At 45.6% G+C, this 14,625-nt stretch overlaps 1 protein-coding gene across 1 annotated transcript in view; it reads right to left on the bottom strand.

Annotated features, from left to right (window-relative positions):
• The window catches only part of TMIE (transmembrane inner ear), a 32,550-nt gene that overhangs the window by 8,352 nt on the left and 9,573 nt on the right, over positions 1 to 14,625 (bottom strand). Inside the window, exon 2 of the mRNA XM_009333306.1 lies at positions 8,505 to 8,622. Within this exon, the coding sequence (XP_009331581.1) occupies positions 8,505 to 8,622 (118 nt within the window). The remainder of the gene's footprint in view (positions 1 to 8,504; positions 8,623 to 14,625) is intronic.

Genomic DNA, 14,625 nt, shown 5'->3' on the forward strand with positions numbered 1-14,625 from the left:
CTCCCCACCGCCTCCCCCCCCCCCCACCCTCCCCGCACGGCTCCTTCCACCTCTTTGTTTGTTTTTATTCCCCTGTCTACTGGCAAGGAAGACAGCTTTAACAGCAGCCACTTAATGACACGGGTCATCTCATCCTTAGGTAGACATCTAAAGCAAACAGACTAATTATTCCCACTTATTCTCTCACTTGGTCACTCTAGATGCCTGACCTGAAGGCATCTCTAGATAGGTGAGATGAATCATCGTGACAAAGTCCATATTAGATGTTTTGGCTGGCAATCTGAGCTATTAACACAAGTCCTAATTAAAAAAAAAAAGCTCCTGATTGCTTATGCTTTCTGTGTCTTTCTTGGGGTCTTTTATGCCTGGTGCAATAGCTCCTGAGGCTAGGGTGGAGCTCTCTAACCTTCTTTCCCCACCATCCCACCTTAAAGGCTGGGAGCAGGGGTGGAATTTACCATCCCAGGGGGTGAGAGATTTGGGACTGAACCCTCTTCATTGCCTCCATGCAAGGAGAGGAGCTGTCACAAGGAGGAGCCAACACTGCAGCTGTGTGAGGCAACATCTGAGGATGATTGTTTCATCTAACAAGGAGAAATACCTTTTGTCAGGCATTTATTCAAAATAAGCTGGGCCTGTCTTTTCTGTCGAACTAGAGCTAGCAACAAAACCCAGGATCCCAACACCCACAGTTAATCTTGTGACTTGGGAAGATCAAAACCAGATTTGGATCTAGTCTGTGCAGCTCAGACCTGTCTACCCCCAGACCTCATGTAGTCCTGTGGATACCCACAGATTTCAAATCATAATTAATTGCAAGCAACATATGGCTGCTACCTACATTCATTTACACCAGCTGAGAAGTAGGGATATGGGCTGTTATTTACCCTGCCCTGGGAATCTGCAAAAGCCCTTTTGTTTGGTGTTGGATTTTGTGCGAGATGGTGGCTTGTGCCTGTTCTCTACAATGGGTGGAGAAAATGCACAGGGTGGGTCAGGCACAAAATTGCACATGAAAAGCAAATGAGAATCAAAATTATATGGTCTATTGAAATAACAATAATAAAAATAAATCAGAACATGACGAGTTAACCAAGTGGGTTTGCCCAGGAAGGTCGTAAATCTGACTTTCACTTTCTGATCCATAAAGCCATACACAAGTGATACTCGCTTGTCCCAAGCAAATCTCAAGCACACCTGTACCTCGTGCACTGTGCCATACAGCACTGCAGCCTCTCCTCACAGTCCCCATCTCTGATGCCAGAGTCCACCTGTGCACAAATATGCACTCTGTCACCCCATTGCCTTGACCATGGATGGTCATCGAGTTGGGAGGGTGTCGTGGGAAGATGAAGAAGCAGGTTAGGCTTCCAGCTGGTGGGGACACCCACACACAGGAGCTGTTTCGGAGCCCCAGCATGGTTCAGCTCCCCAGTTCTTCCTCTTGCAGACTCCAGACACAGCCCCCTCTATGTGCCCTGATAACTGTCACGTTTAAGAGAAGCCAGCCTCAGGCAACGGCATCTCCGATGCTTTTTAGCTGATAGGGATAACAACTAATCTTGTAGTAGCCTTGGGCGTGTGTGTGTGTGTGTGTGTGAACATGCACAATGAAAGTTTAAGATAACACTATTGTACAGAACAAGAACAGCATAGGTTCTTTGTCATCAAAATAATCAGGAAGAAAGAATATTTACTTATTATTAATTGGAGTACATAAAAAATTGTCCTTCCTTTGTAAAAGACACTTAACTTTCTCTTAAGCACCCTGTTTTGTGCTCAGCTTGAGCTACGTATGCTGGTGCCAATAAGTGTGGGGGCTTGGGCTATTTTGTAGGCACGTAAGTGCAGGACAGCTCTAAACCAGAAGGAAATGTCTTATGTGTGATAAGAGGTTTCCATGTGAGAACTTGGGCTGAGGGCAAAAGAGGGGCTCAACCTATTGTCTCCATGTAAGAGCCATCCCTTCTCCCAAGTGATGTTTTCTGTGATAAAGGACAGTACTCCTCCCCTCGCATCCACCTCTGCGCACACTATTCTGTGCACCCTGATGAGCGTTTCTTGTGTGCTGGGCTGGTGGTGATGCAGTCGTTGAAGATAGATGCTAAAGCCTCTGTCAGAAAGCACCATGTGAAGCATCCCTGAGCCAGCCTAAATTATCTGTGCCTCACTGGACATTCTGCATATTAATGGAAACATCTGAGTAGTTTTGCTATCCAAAAAGTAATGGTTATTTAATAGTGTAAATCTTTTGCCTGGCATTTATATTTCAACACCCACAGCAAGTTGGTAAATAAAACCTCTAACACTTCAAATTAAACTGCACTCGGTTAATTGCATTCAAGATGTTTAACAGCTTTGTTGGCGCTCGTTAAATAATACTTGATTCCCAGGAACACGTTTGTTCAGTGTGAGTCTCCATTGTACTCTCACACTATTTTATACTCCTCTTGAACTTTTGACAGGTTCAAGAGAAAGACTCCCAGATAAGGGAGATAAGCAAAGGCTGTACATTTGTGACTCCCAAGCATCGTTCCTGATGACAGACCTGCTTCTTCAAGCTTTCATATCTGTGGTTACATGTCAGGAGAAAAATTACTGATGTTCGCGTCTGGGGCTACGTGTTACTATTTGACTGGCATGGGTGAGAGTGGGAAAGCAGCTCTGGTAGGTCTTGCAGAAGGACACAAAGATAGGGAAAAAGAGATCAGAACTGAGCCTCCCACTTTTGCAATCAGCTTCTGCTTTAGCTCACTACTTTGTCACTCCTCATCCAGGTAAGCCCTACTTCCCAATAGTACTAGACCTAGTGTGGACTACGTATAAGGACGTGCAGTGAGCAAACTTGTTTCCGTAGCCCCAGAGCTGTTCTGGTGCCACTAAAACACCAGCACGAAATAATACCAATGAATTAAAGGTCCGCCACTCATGGACACAAGGTGGTCTGAAGTCCACCACCAGCTTAGGCAGCTCAGCAGTTCCTTGGCATGATAACTAGGTACCATCCAAAGCCAGCTTGGTCTTCGGTTTGAGTTGAGCACAAGGCGTGAGCTCCTGCCTGGAACATTGCAGTGGGATGCAGTAACAGCTCTCCTGCAACCCCACCCCACGTGGGAACCTCCTGCTACAGTTCCATCCTACCTTCTCCTTCACTTTCTCCATTCAACCAAGTACAGATTCAAAGCAGGATGATAAGGTAAGGGGTCTCTCCCTGCCTGTGGCACCTGAAATACATCTGGTTGACACTCTACATCAAGCTGGCATGATACAGAAGAAGGAGAACTCCGGGCGGGAGCTGAAAGGCGTTCCTTCCTCTTCACAGCACTGTCCCTACTCCCATCACCCTCTTCATGCCCTCTCCCCTCTGTTCATGCCTTTCACTCCAGAGGGATATGCCAGCAGGGATGTCGAGGCATTTTGCCCTGCATCCAGAACCAGTTGTTGGAGTGTGTCTGCAGAAATCAGTGGGGCATTACTCGGAGCTGCTGCCTGCCTCCTCCCTGGTGGGCTGCTGTCAGACCTGGGGGTGTACATAAACAAGGAAATCAGCAGACCTTGAAACCAAAGTAACATCCAGAGGAGAAAATAAACGGCCCACAGGGCTGCTTAAAAGTATTGATGGTGGTTGTGATGCCAAAGAAAAGAGTGAGTCAATAGAGAGAGCACACTGGGCAAGCGCTGGGCCGGCTGCTGGCTTTCCCAGGGATGGACCCGGACCACCCCCTCCTCCATCGCAGCACTGCAGTTTGCAAAGGACAATACTTTTAGTGCAAAGTCCTCAGTCTTTGTGGATGAAACAGGCTGTGCAAGATTCCAAGGTTATGACTCAATCCCAGCCTATCAGGGCCTCAATTCCCCATTTACAGCTTTCACAGGACAAAAAAAAAAAGAAAAAGCCAGACGAAGACACCAGATAGCAGTGCTCTTGAGTGAATCAAATCCTCCTGACAGCTAATCTCAGTTGTCTGTTGTTGTCTCATCAAAGTCTCTCCAAGAAAGAGAGAGAGAGATGCAACTGTTGTCTCTGCTTCTGCCTGTAAGGGGTCTCTTTTCTTATCAGCCAGCATTCAGAGAAGCAATCCAGAGTGGCTGAATTATGCCGGGTGCTGAAGCAGCCCTGATAAGGATTTCAAGGCACATTGTCAGGACATTGCTCTACTTGATTCCCAAAAAAGAAGGTTTCCTTTAACCAAGGACAAAATGACTGAGCTAAAATCTTGAGGGCAGAGGAGCAACAGTGAGTCGACCTACTGTGCGTGGTACCGGAGAAACTTTCTTTTTCCTCCCTTTCTTTCCAGACTTTCCCTTTAGAGGTTGTGCTTGCTTTAAAAATCAGCTCTCATGTGCCTTCTCCATTGGCAGTCTTGGCCTTTTAGTAGACGAATAAGAATTGTGTAATGATTGAGCACATCCATGAGAGTTATACCTCCAGCATCACCTGAATGATTCTCTGCATGTGCTACGAAGTTATATTTTCTGCTGTGGGCTGCTTTACTCCCAAAGGTTTTTTTCTCTCATGCTGTATCTTCTCACAGAGCAGAAACAAAGGAAAAAGATGGAGGTGGATGGGTCCAACAGAGAGATGCTTACATATGGCATATGAGAAAGCTAGCTATCTGTTGCTGCAGGAGAGACAGAAAAGTCTTCTGCTAACATGCGTGCAAATGTTTCATCTCTTCTGTCTCTGCTGGGTAGAGCTAGAAGGCATCCCATTTGGTCTGTAATCTACCCAAAAATCTTTTTATGAGTTAGAAGATCTCCCCAGAGACTTTTCGCCCATTTCAGTGGTGTGTGTTGATATCTAAGATGCCTTTGTGTGGGTTTTTTAATATCTTTTTTTTTTTTCATTAAATAAGGAAATGTAAGAGAGTTTTGGATTTGACTGTTTTTTCTGCCTTTTATTATGTGATGATGCCATCTTGTGGAAGTTGCTAAGAGCAAGAGTTGGAAACCACACCTAGGTCACGTCTATATTTGCAAGTTTTGTCGCTCAGCAGGCATTCTTATGGAGGATCTGCCATCCCCACTTGGTGCATTTCAGGGCTGGGGGTACTCTGGAGTAGATCTAGGTTGGTCCTGCGGCTGCCCTTAGCAATTATCATGCATACCTGGGACCATACCTTTCTGGGGGAACTATTTTCTATTTCCGTTTCAGCTGAAAGGAATTCAATTCAAGTGCTCCACAATCACTCACTGGGCGGTAGCTAGGGGCATTAACTTTAAAAGCATCTCAATTCCTCTCCTCATCCTTATTTACTCCTCACCTGAATTCACGTGACATAGTAGACACACCCTTAAAGCCTTGATAACAAGGTGGGATGGTAAGCTAATGGGATCATGTGTGGGCCCTGAGAAGCCCTGGAAAGGGTCATCTTCTGTCTCAGAGTGCAGAGGGGTAGTGCTGTTAGAGGGGTGTGCTACCCTCTTGTTCTGACTGGGAAGGTGCTCCTGGAACCAGGAAAAGGAAACCATACCAAAGCTCTTCTCCAGCTCTTGTCCCATTAGAAAAGTAGAACGTTGCCTGGTTTTTTGGACTGATACCAAGGCAGCCTTCAAGAGCTCACTCACAGAAAAACCTGTGTCTGCTCCTGAGAGTTAAAGCTTTGCTGGTAAAGCTGGGGAACCATCAATGCTTTGGGGATCGCAAAGCAAAGGAGGATGACGATATTGCTGGAGCAAGATATGAGAAATTGGTAAGAACTGACTGTATGATTCAGTTATTCTAATGTCATTAAGTTTGAACCTGCCTTGTTTTGAGTCAGATCACAGACTTTGTTAACAGTTGCTGTCTTCACCAAATACTTGTTGTTTTCATAAAGCTGACTGAGCTGGTATGGTTGCTTTCAAATCCCCTCTGCTCGTTGAAAGAAAGCTTCTTCAAACAGAAAGGCTGTAGCAGAGCAGTAGAGCCCTAAACTGACTCCATTTCACATAGTGATGAACTGAATCCATTTACCACTCAGACTCAGCAAGCCCAAACCATGTGATCTCCTGGCAAACACTTTCCTACCTCCGCAGTAATAGATCTGTAGCAGGCTGACATAATAGTCTGATTTTGTTGAACCACCTGCGTGTGTTAGTGGGAACTCAAACCTTAAAGCAGATGTTACTTTACTGAATTGCACGTAACCTATTTGTTTGCTTGTCTAAACACAGATCCTTAAAAGTGTTTTAGTTTCTCATAATTCACTGCTTTCAGCACTGTAGCATTCTTTGCATGTTGTTCTCTATAATACATTTCATTTCTGGGCTGTCACTAGATAAGTAAATGTTCACGGATGTTTGCTTCTTGCAACTGATATTTTTAAGTAACCGAAAAATACCTTAGTTTCTTTTCCGCAAGCAGTGCAGTGTCTGGTGTGTTGGTTTGCCAGCGTGGCAGACTTTCCGTGCTTCTAACCCTAAATAACCTGGTAACGCCAGAGAGAATTTCTAATAGACATCAAAACAATCAGACCTACTGGGCGAAAACTTCTTTACAATTTGATGTCCCTGAACCAAGAAAAACCAGCTCAATAAACCCCTTCACCAGTCTACTTGCATTCTAAATCTCCTGCTGTTAATTTCGATGCCTATTTCACGCAGTGTACGGAGTCACTAGGCTTAAATACTTGGCCACGTTTGCTTTGCTCTGTGGAGTTTCTTGTGATTGCAAAGGGTGTTGTGGCATGTGATGAATTAACATAAGCTTCACTGATTGAGAGCAGGCAGGTTGTAGGAGTAGTTATCCCTTAGACTTTGGGTGTGGGGGTGGTGTTTGCCCATAAAGGGCAATGAGGGGAAAAGAAAACAGAGGAAAATGCTTCTGCCTGCTTTGGAAACGTGAATGTCTGGCTTAAACAGAGCATGGGAACATAATAGGAAGGTTGTCAGGGAAGGACTGATACAGGCTACCCACAGCAGCCAAAGAGGTGGCCGTGGCAACAAGAAGTGACTTGATTCACCCAATACCAGCAGAGACAATGACACACAGACTGCTATGCCCTACGATTAGATTGGGGCTACCTCTAGATGCAGGTTTAGCAGCAAATTAAAAAATAACAGAGAGCACTAGAAACCAGTTGTCTGTGATACTATGTTTTTAGAGCTGGCCCAGCAAACCCATGTTCTAAACAGCGGCTGCTTGTAGGTCAGGGTTGGTTTCACCTGTGGCTGTTCCTCACCAGGAGCTTGCATGTGGCCACTCTGTTTTGGAGAGTGTTCATCACTTATGAGGAATGAGAGCAGAAGCGATGCAGAAAGCTAGGGCAATTCCTTTAGTCGCTTTAAAATGCTTCATTGCTCCACTTATGAAATTAATTTTAACAAGCAATTAGGGCCATAAGGCAGAATGAGAAGAGAATGGTAAAGAATGCATAGAAGATTTAGATGTGTCTAAGTCCACGCGGCTGGATGATGCCCTTCCTGGAGTGGGTAAGGATTTGAGGCGATCTCCGAGTTGATGGGATTTACCTGCAGGGACGGGGGACAGGCTCTGTCCCTCTGCTCGCTTGTCCCTAACAGGAAAAAGAGGAGGTTCAAGGGAATTGTAGATGGGTCAGTGTAACTTCATTTGCTGGAAGAAATGAATTAGTTATACACTTTGCAAAAGTCTAGAGAGTAACAAGAAGATGGGAAAGAAACGGGTTTATCATGTTTGACTCATGTCAAACTGATCTGTTTTTTTATATGAAGTTATAGTTGGCTCAAGGAGAGAGCAGAAGATCCTTCCTTTGAATTTTGATGGGGTTATGATAGTGTCCTAAGTGATATTCTCGTAAGGAAGCTCATGATAGTAGTTTGCAATGCACAGTGAAGCTGGCTTACACTCTTCCCAGAGAGTGAGCTGCAAGGGGATGAAGCTGGATGAAGACACTCAGGTGGGGAATCAGCCATACCCAGATAGATCCTCAAAGTGTGCTGGGAGAGTGTCTGATCCCATCCCACTGCAGCCACTGGGTCTGAGCCAGTGGCTTCCTAGTGCCTGGGTCCAAAAAAAAAAAAAAAGGAGGTTTTTAAGTCCTGAAAGCCCTCCTAAAATGAAGTGAGAGTCTTGGCACCCAGAATAGGAGTTAGGGACCTTAACGCCAGACCTGTCTGTGACTGCAGACCTCTTGAGGCTTCTTATCTCAGCATGTGGCACAGCACCACAAGAGGTCACATATGATTTGTATGGTTGTGTGGCAGGGCAGGACCATGGCTATAACATGCATTTGGGTCTGAATGTGGTACTGCAGCTGAAAACAGTCCCAGCTGTGACACAGCCCTATAGTCCCTCTTCTTCTCTGGGATGCCACCAGCTAGGACCTGTTACAAGATGGAGCCATGGTGGCCCACCTGTGATTCCTTCAAAGACCACACCTGCCTTTCCCTGCTGCAAAACCCCCTGTGTGTGACCCTGTGATGCCAGATACCAAAGAGCCTCGGCCTGTGACCTCCATGGCCATTTGGTCTGTAGTCCTCCAGGAACAGGTCCTACTTGGGGTGGTGGTGTGGTTGGTGCAAGGCAGAGAATTATGACTTACTGACTGCCAGGACAAAGATGGCAAAGATACCAATCACCTGCCAGAGGCGCAGCCCCCAGATCACCACCGTCTCCGAAGTGACAGGGTCCGGTTTCTTTTTTGGGGGTTCTGTGGTGGCCTGGGAAAGAGGGAGAAGAGAAAAAAAAAAAAAGAGAAATGTGGTTTAAGATTTGCAAGGATCCCTAAAACAGTCAGAAGGATGCCAATAGCACAGGAGATGGTGGACCCCAGTTTACTGGTCCCCCAACAATTTGGAAATCTTTGAGGAACAGAGACTTTGCTAAAAAGCTTGTATCTAAAGTTTTTGCCATTTTGAAATTTATCTGAAGTATTGCCGGTTTTCATGACCACAAAGCAAATCTTTTCAGTGTTATTTCTTAAAGTCCCAGCTTTATCTAAAGAGCCCATCACCTGGCGTCAGGAGGAAATTTCTTATTTTGCATTCCCATCTTTAAAAGATATTTTTTTAAGACTCAGCTGCAAAGTACAACTTGGCTTTTTTTCTTTTTTGAAAAGACTTCTCCACAAGTTGCATTGCAGTGGTATCTGCTCTGCTAGGGCTCAATGAGAAAGGAAGGAGGAAAAGAGTTAAACTTTGGGGTGCAATGAGAGCCAGCTGCTCTGTAAAGATGGGGAGCTGAGGGGGAGAACACAAACAGCAGGGCAGGGGTCTCACCAGCAGGACCCCATCCCACCATACCCAAACAGGGGGAGCGGGGCAAGCCCAGGGTGGCAGCCAGGGTGAGCAGAGAGCCCAGGGCACCAGACGTGCCCGTGGTGATGGGGCAGGTTCAAGGGTCAGCAGAGCCCATGGCCAGGCACAGGCAAGGCTGTAGCTCAGGCAGGGGCCAAGCACTAGAGCCTTGGCTTAAAGCAGCTCTCGCTGGACAGGGATCAGCCCTTGTTGTGCTATCTCACTGTTGGCCCCAGCAGCCCGACCTCCAGGAGGAGGATGCTCCGGGTGCCTGGAGAGTAATTTCTTCCTTTCTCCTGAACCCTGGAGAAACACTGCAGAAGAACTGCTAGATCAAATAGGCCAGAAGTTATTGCGTGTGAGACAGCAGTCGATGCTGACCTTTGAGTTTGGTTGTTTCTTTCTATTTTTCTCTTCGTGCTATATTGCAAGACCTGCCAGCGGAACAAGGCAGCTGCTTCCCTGGCTCAGACTGGCGTTTTGGTGCTGCAAGGTGTTGGGTCTGCTCCCCCTTCTTCATGCACGTTCCCTTCCTGACCCCACATCAGTCCCTTTTTCTCTGTTCAGACTTCACAGGGCCTGAGAGGAAGACTAGGGCATGGTGCACACTTGGTTTCCACCTTCTTTAACTGCATAGTGACTGCCACAGCCTCCAGCTACCCCACTGTCTGAAGGAGCAGTGCAGGAAAGGACCAGGTAACTTGTCTGTTCTGCCTTGGCCCCACTAAAGCTGCTGTAGGGGTAGAGGATTTGTCTGCTGGGCGGAGATGGCCCTGGCCAAGCCTGGCTCACCTGCCCTGCAGGCAGGGCTGGCTCTGGGTCTGCTACAAGAAAAGATGTGAATCTTGTCCCCAGTTGTCCTGTTGTGGAGCTCCTCCAGGCATGTAACTCTGTGTGGGCTCGTTTCCAAGCTCTGAATGCCTGCAGTCTGATGTTGCCTTAACACCCCTTTCTGGACAGGGAATACTCCTCTGGAGGGGAGGACTCCAAAACTTGAGTAACCTGCAGTTCTGGTGGTGTTTCATAGCTCCTTGGCTTTAAAGATGTGAGCGGGGGTAGGATTCAACCTCTTAAATACAGGCATCTAGTCTTGTCTAAAGTGTTGTGGAGTATCCTGCATCTGCCCACCCAACAGGGCACAGGTCTTGCACCGTGTCATACATGACAGCTCCTGTACTCACGTCAGGTGCTGTAGGACATCTCAAATGGCACTAGACTTCATAGCAATTTCACAGCAGTGACTTCATCATCCATAGGTATGAAAGAAAAATGGGAAATCTCATATCTACACCTTGCACTGTCTGCCTCATGTCCTATGAGCACCCAGTGCCTCAGTTTCCCCACTGGTAACAGAGGAACATTGCTGCTTCCTTACTTTTGCCTTGAGATATTTTGAAGGGAAGTGCCATGTGGATTTGATACAGGGACAGATACTGGAACTCATTTATAAGTTGAGAAAGGACACTTGACTTAAAACCCATTATAACTGGGGAATGAGGAGCTAATGGACCATTGAAGGGTCCATTATACTACCTTTGAAGGGTAGTATAATGTGCAGGCAGTAATTCCCACACAGCATATTCTCTAGCTGTCAAAACAGCAAAGCTGAACGTGGGACGGCTATTTGAGTTGCATTTAAGTACTGGGGTTTTCAATCATGTTGCTTCAACCCTGTAAAGTTAACGTCAGAAAGCACCGACGTCAGATTTCGTGAAATGCAAGGAAAAATGGTTCAAAGTGGGTCATTTTGAGCTAGAGGCTCCGGTTCTGTAGCCCAGATTCTCACAGCTCCAGCAGTATGAGAGATTCATAGCAGAAAGGAGAATATACTGTAGGGAGATTAAACAACACAGACAGCATCAAGGAGTTGAGATTAAAGCTTAGACCAGGGATCCTACTGCTTTTATGTATATATAAAAATAACAGCAATGAACAAACAGCTGTTTGCAATGAAGAATTTAGGTAACCTGTATCTGCTGAGAGCCCTTGCACTACTTGAGAACACATTAAATGTGTAGAGACAATCCAGTTGTGCTGAGTCCAGGAGGAAGGTCCTGGCTTCTCTCATTTCTGCCTTCACATGAATAAACCACAAGACTGCTTGCTGGCAAGGTGGTGCTGTTTCATTTCTTTTTATGTTGTAGCTTGCAGGTTCCTTTTGTACATCCACGCATATATACATATATATGTATATTGTAATCTGGAAAATAATTTGAGCAGGAGACATGATACCAAATGCCTCCGTTCCTTAAAAATATCTTTATTTTTACAATTAAGTGGACTTTTCCAAGCTGTAAGTGTACTTTTTCTTTCAATTTGTATTTGTTTTAGGGAAGTCAATTTTTTAGTGATGTTCTCCATTAAACAGAAGTCTTGAAATGAATTAGTAATGAATTAAAATGAAATGTAAAAAATGAGCCGAGAGAGTTCTGGCATTTTTCTTCATTCATAAATAGTACTCTTTCTAAGCAGTCTTGCTTCTATATTTTGAGTCACTGACAAGTTTGACTAAAGAAACCTGCTCTTAAATTGTCTTGTAGATGTTGCGTTAAGCCTCGTTGTCATTCAGGAAAGCATGTCTTAGTTAAGTTATTCAGGCTAACAAGGAGGTCTTTGAATTAAATTCTGTGGCTTGTACTATATCAAAGGTCAGAAAAGATGTGATAATGTCCTGTTTAGTGTTTGTCTACAAAAAGAGAGGGGATTTGGGTAAAGAGGGGAAAGTGTCTGATGCAACATGAAGAGCGCTGTAGTTTCCAGCTCCTGAAAAGGCTCTAAAAGTGAAGTGTAAGGGGGGACTTAGAAAGCAGGTGAAAAAAATTGAATAATAATCATGAGAACCTTATCTTGTGAAGATGATGTGAGCTTTCCTTATGTGGTTTAGTGGTGATTTGGTTAATGCTTCAGATGAGGTGAATTGCAACCACAGCTCCACTGACTATTGAGTAGATCTTCAAGAGCTATGGGAGAGCCTGGGGCAAATAGCCTTACAGATACTAGCCTTTGGTAGAAGAAACTTCTCTGGAGTCACCATTTAGATGAAAACTGGACAAGGATCTGACAGCCTCCATAGTAGCTAGGTGTTGGACAAACAAGGTACCTAAGACTCATTGCAGATCCAGTCCTTAGTTCTTGCGTGCCTCAGTTCCCCATCTCCGAAATGGGGTTGAGCATGTTTCACAGGTGTTTTAAGAGGATGAATGTTACTAGTCAAATAAGTTGTCTAGACCGACTCTTGTGGTCCCAGTGCAGTGATGATATGGTAGGGTCACACATACCAACAAGCAGGAGTTATTTTCTTGGCTGATGGCTTAGAAAATCAGAGGTTAACAACCCCTCACTGCCGATGAACTTCACATTGTGATGTGTTGTGGTGCAGCAAATCAGAGTTAATGTGATGTTTCAGAAGGGTTGTTAGCAAATCACCTTACTTGCCTTATATGTGAGTGTAGGATCTGATCTGAATTGGCAATAGCCTTTTGATAGAAGCTGAAAACACTTCATGCCTAAAAAAAATATCATCTCCTAAACAGGCACATCTGATTCCCTGCAGCGCCCTTCCTTTCTCAGCCCATGAAAGTGCTGTTAAAACACAGCTGTAATGGATACCACAGAGTGAACTGGAGAGCATTCAAATTCAAAGAATATTGCCTATTTGTGCAATACAAATCATATTTTAGTCTCTTCTTAACGAAGGATGCTTCCCGCTGTGTCTGGAGTGCTCTGTCTCCCAGGGGCATCCTGTTCAGAATCCATCTGTGGTGAATAGGATTGTTGTCTGAGCCAGTCTCTTCCAAGCTGTCTTGGCTACTTGGCACCACCCGGCCACACCTCGCTGCAATTTGGGACAGCCACCCTTCTCCCACAGTGCAGGGGCTGGCCATGGGGCATCTAGTGCTCAAAACCCAGAATTGCTACAGGTGAACTAGGAGAAGGAAAGTCTGGCCAGAGTGGTGCGGTCTTGTAGAGGCATCTGGGACAATCAAAGAGGTAGGAATCTGTGATACTTGACACTGAAAGATCTCCCTTTTCTACTCCTTACAAAGCATCCAGCAACAAAGATAAGAAATTGAAGAAGCCGCAGCAGACAGCAGCCCTGGGGAGGGATCAGGGCACCCTTTTAGGTTCAGAAAATTTTGTCTAATTAGAAGTGCTGACCCCAGAGATCTAAGTTTACTTCCCGCCTTGGATTCAGTTTTCCTTACTTAATACTCATCCTGGAGTTAACCTCTAGGGTAGCCTCAATCTTGTTCAGAGGAGACACTTCATTAGCAGTGCTTGGTATGATTTTGCCATTTTGCGAAGCTCAGGTCTCCAAAGGATGGGTATTTTCTTCCAGACTTGTCTCTGATGGACAACTGGGAAAGGGAGCCAGATATTAAGAGGAAAACTGGTGAGAAAAGGAAATTGTGGGTTTTCTGCTGGAACTGCATATCTGGGTAATTCTTAAGTGCACATCAAGAAAGGAAAAAGAGATAAACAGGGATGTGGTTGGTGTTAGTCCTGCCAGGGTCATACCAGGTGGGAGCAGAGGTGAAGGGTTAGCTGTGTAGATGGCTGGAGGTTTAAGGCTGACTGTAGTTATTGCTCTAGACTGTCTTTCTTAGGAGCGAGTCCGCAAAGGACCGTAACAGTAGTGCAGGGAGGGGAGCTGCAGCTCTGGAGGCTGTCATGCACGTACTGCCTGCTCAGCTGAGCCTTGCACATTGCCAATAGTCCTTCCTTCCATCTGCCTTGTTGTGGCACTTGCAGGCCTGTGTCGAACAGAGAAACACAATGCTACATGCTTTCTTGACTGTGGTGGAACACTCAGCACGAGCGGTGATCTGCTACAAAGAGCCCCAAGACAAGAGAAATGCTGTAGCATTACTCTACATCCAAGAAGTGTGTTTTCTCATGAGGGTCTGCTCTGGAGAGACCCATTCTTGTGTGTATATTCCCTATACACAGTGGAGAGCAACCCCTTGTGGGTCGTGTACCTGGTTCCGTCTTATGACCAGCCATGGGGTGGTCATAAGATACCATGAGATACCATGCACCAGAACCTTGATGATCTTCAGCAGGTTGTTCTACTTTACAGTTAATAATTAATCAGCAATAACCATAAGTGTCGTGTCCTCAAAGAACCCAGAATAAATTAAAGAATGCAAACTGCAAATTTGAAGGTGAGGGAGCAAGAACCCACCTTCAGCTCTGTGGCTTGGAAGTGATGGTACCGGTTTTCTACAGCACACACAGTTTTTGAGTCCTGAATGCTGCCCTCTGTGCCTGTCTCCAGCAAGAGTCAAGAGTGCGATGTGTTCACTTCTTTGTGTGACTTCTGTATAGGATTGACTCTGCAGCAGCATCATAATTGTAATCAGAAGCAGCAAACCAAAGTCAGGGTCTGCATTGACAGTGTTAGGCACAGAGCTGTGGGACAAGAGA

This window comes from Pygoscelis adeliae, unplaced genomic scaffold, assembly GCF_000699105.1.
Source record: "Pygoscelis adeliae isolate BGI_AS28 unplaced genomic scaffold, ASM69910v1 Scaffold88, whole genome shotgun sequence".
NCBI lineage: Eukaryota > Metazoa > Chordata > Aves > Sphenisciformes > Spheniscidae > Pygoscelis > Pygoscelis adeliae.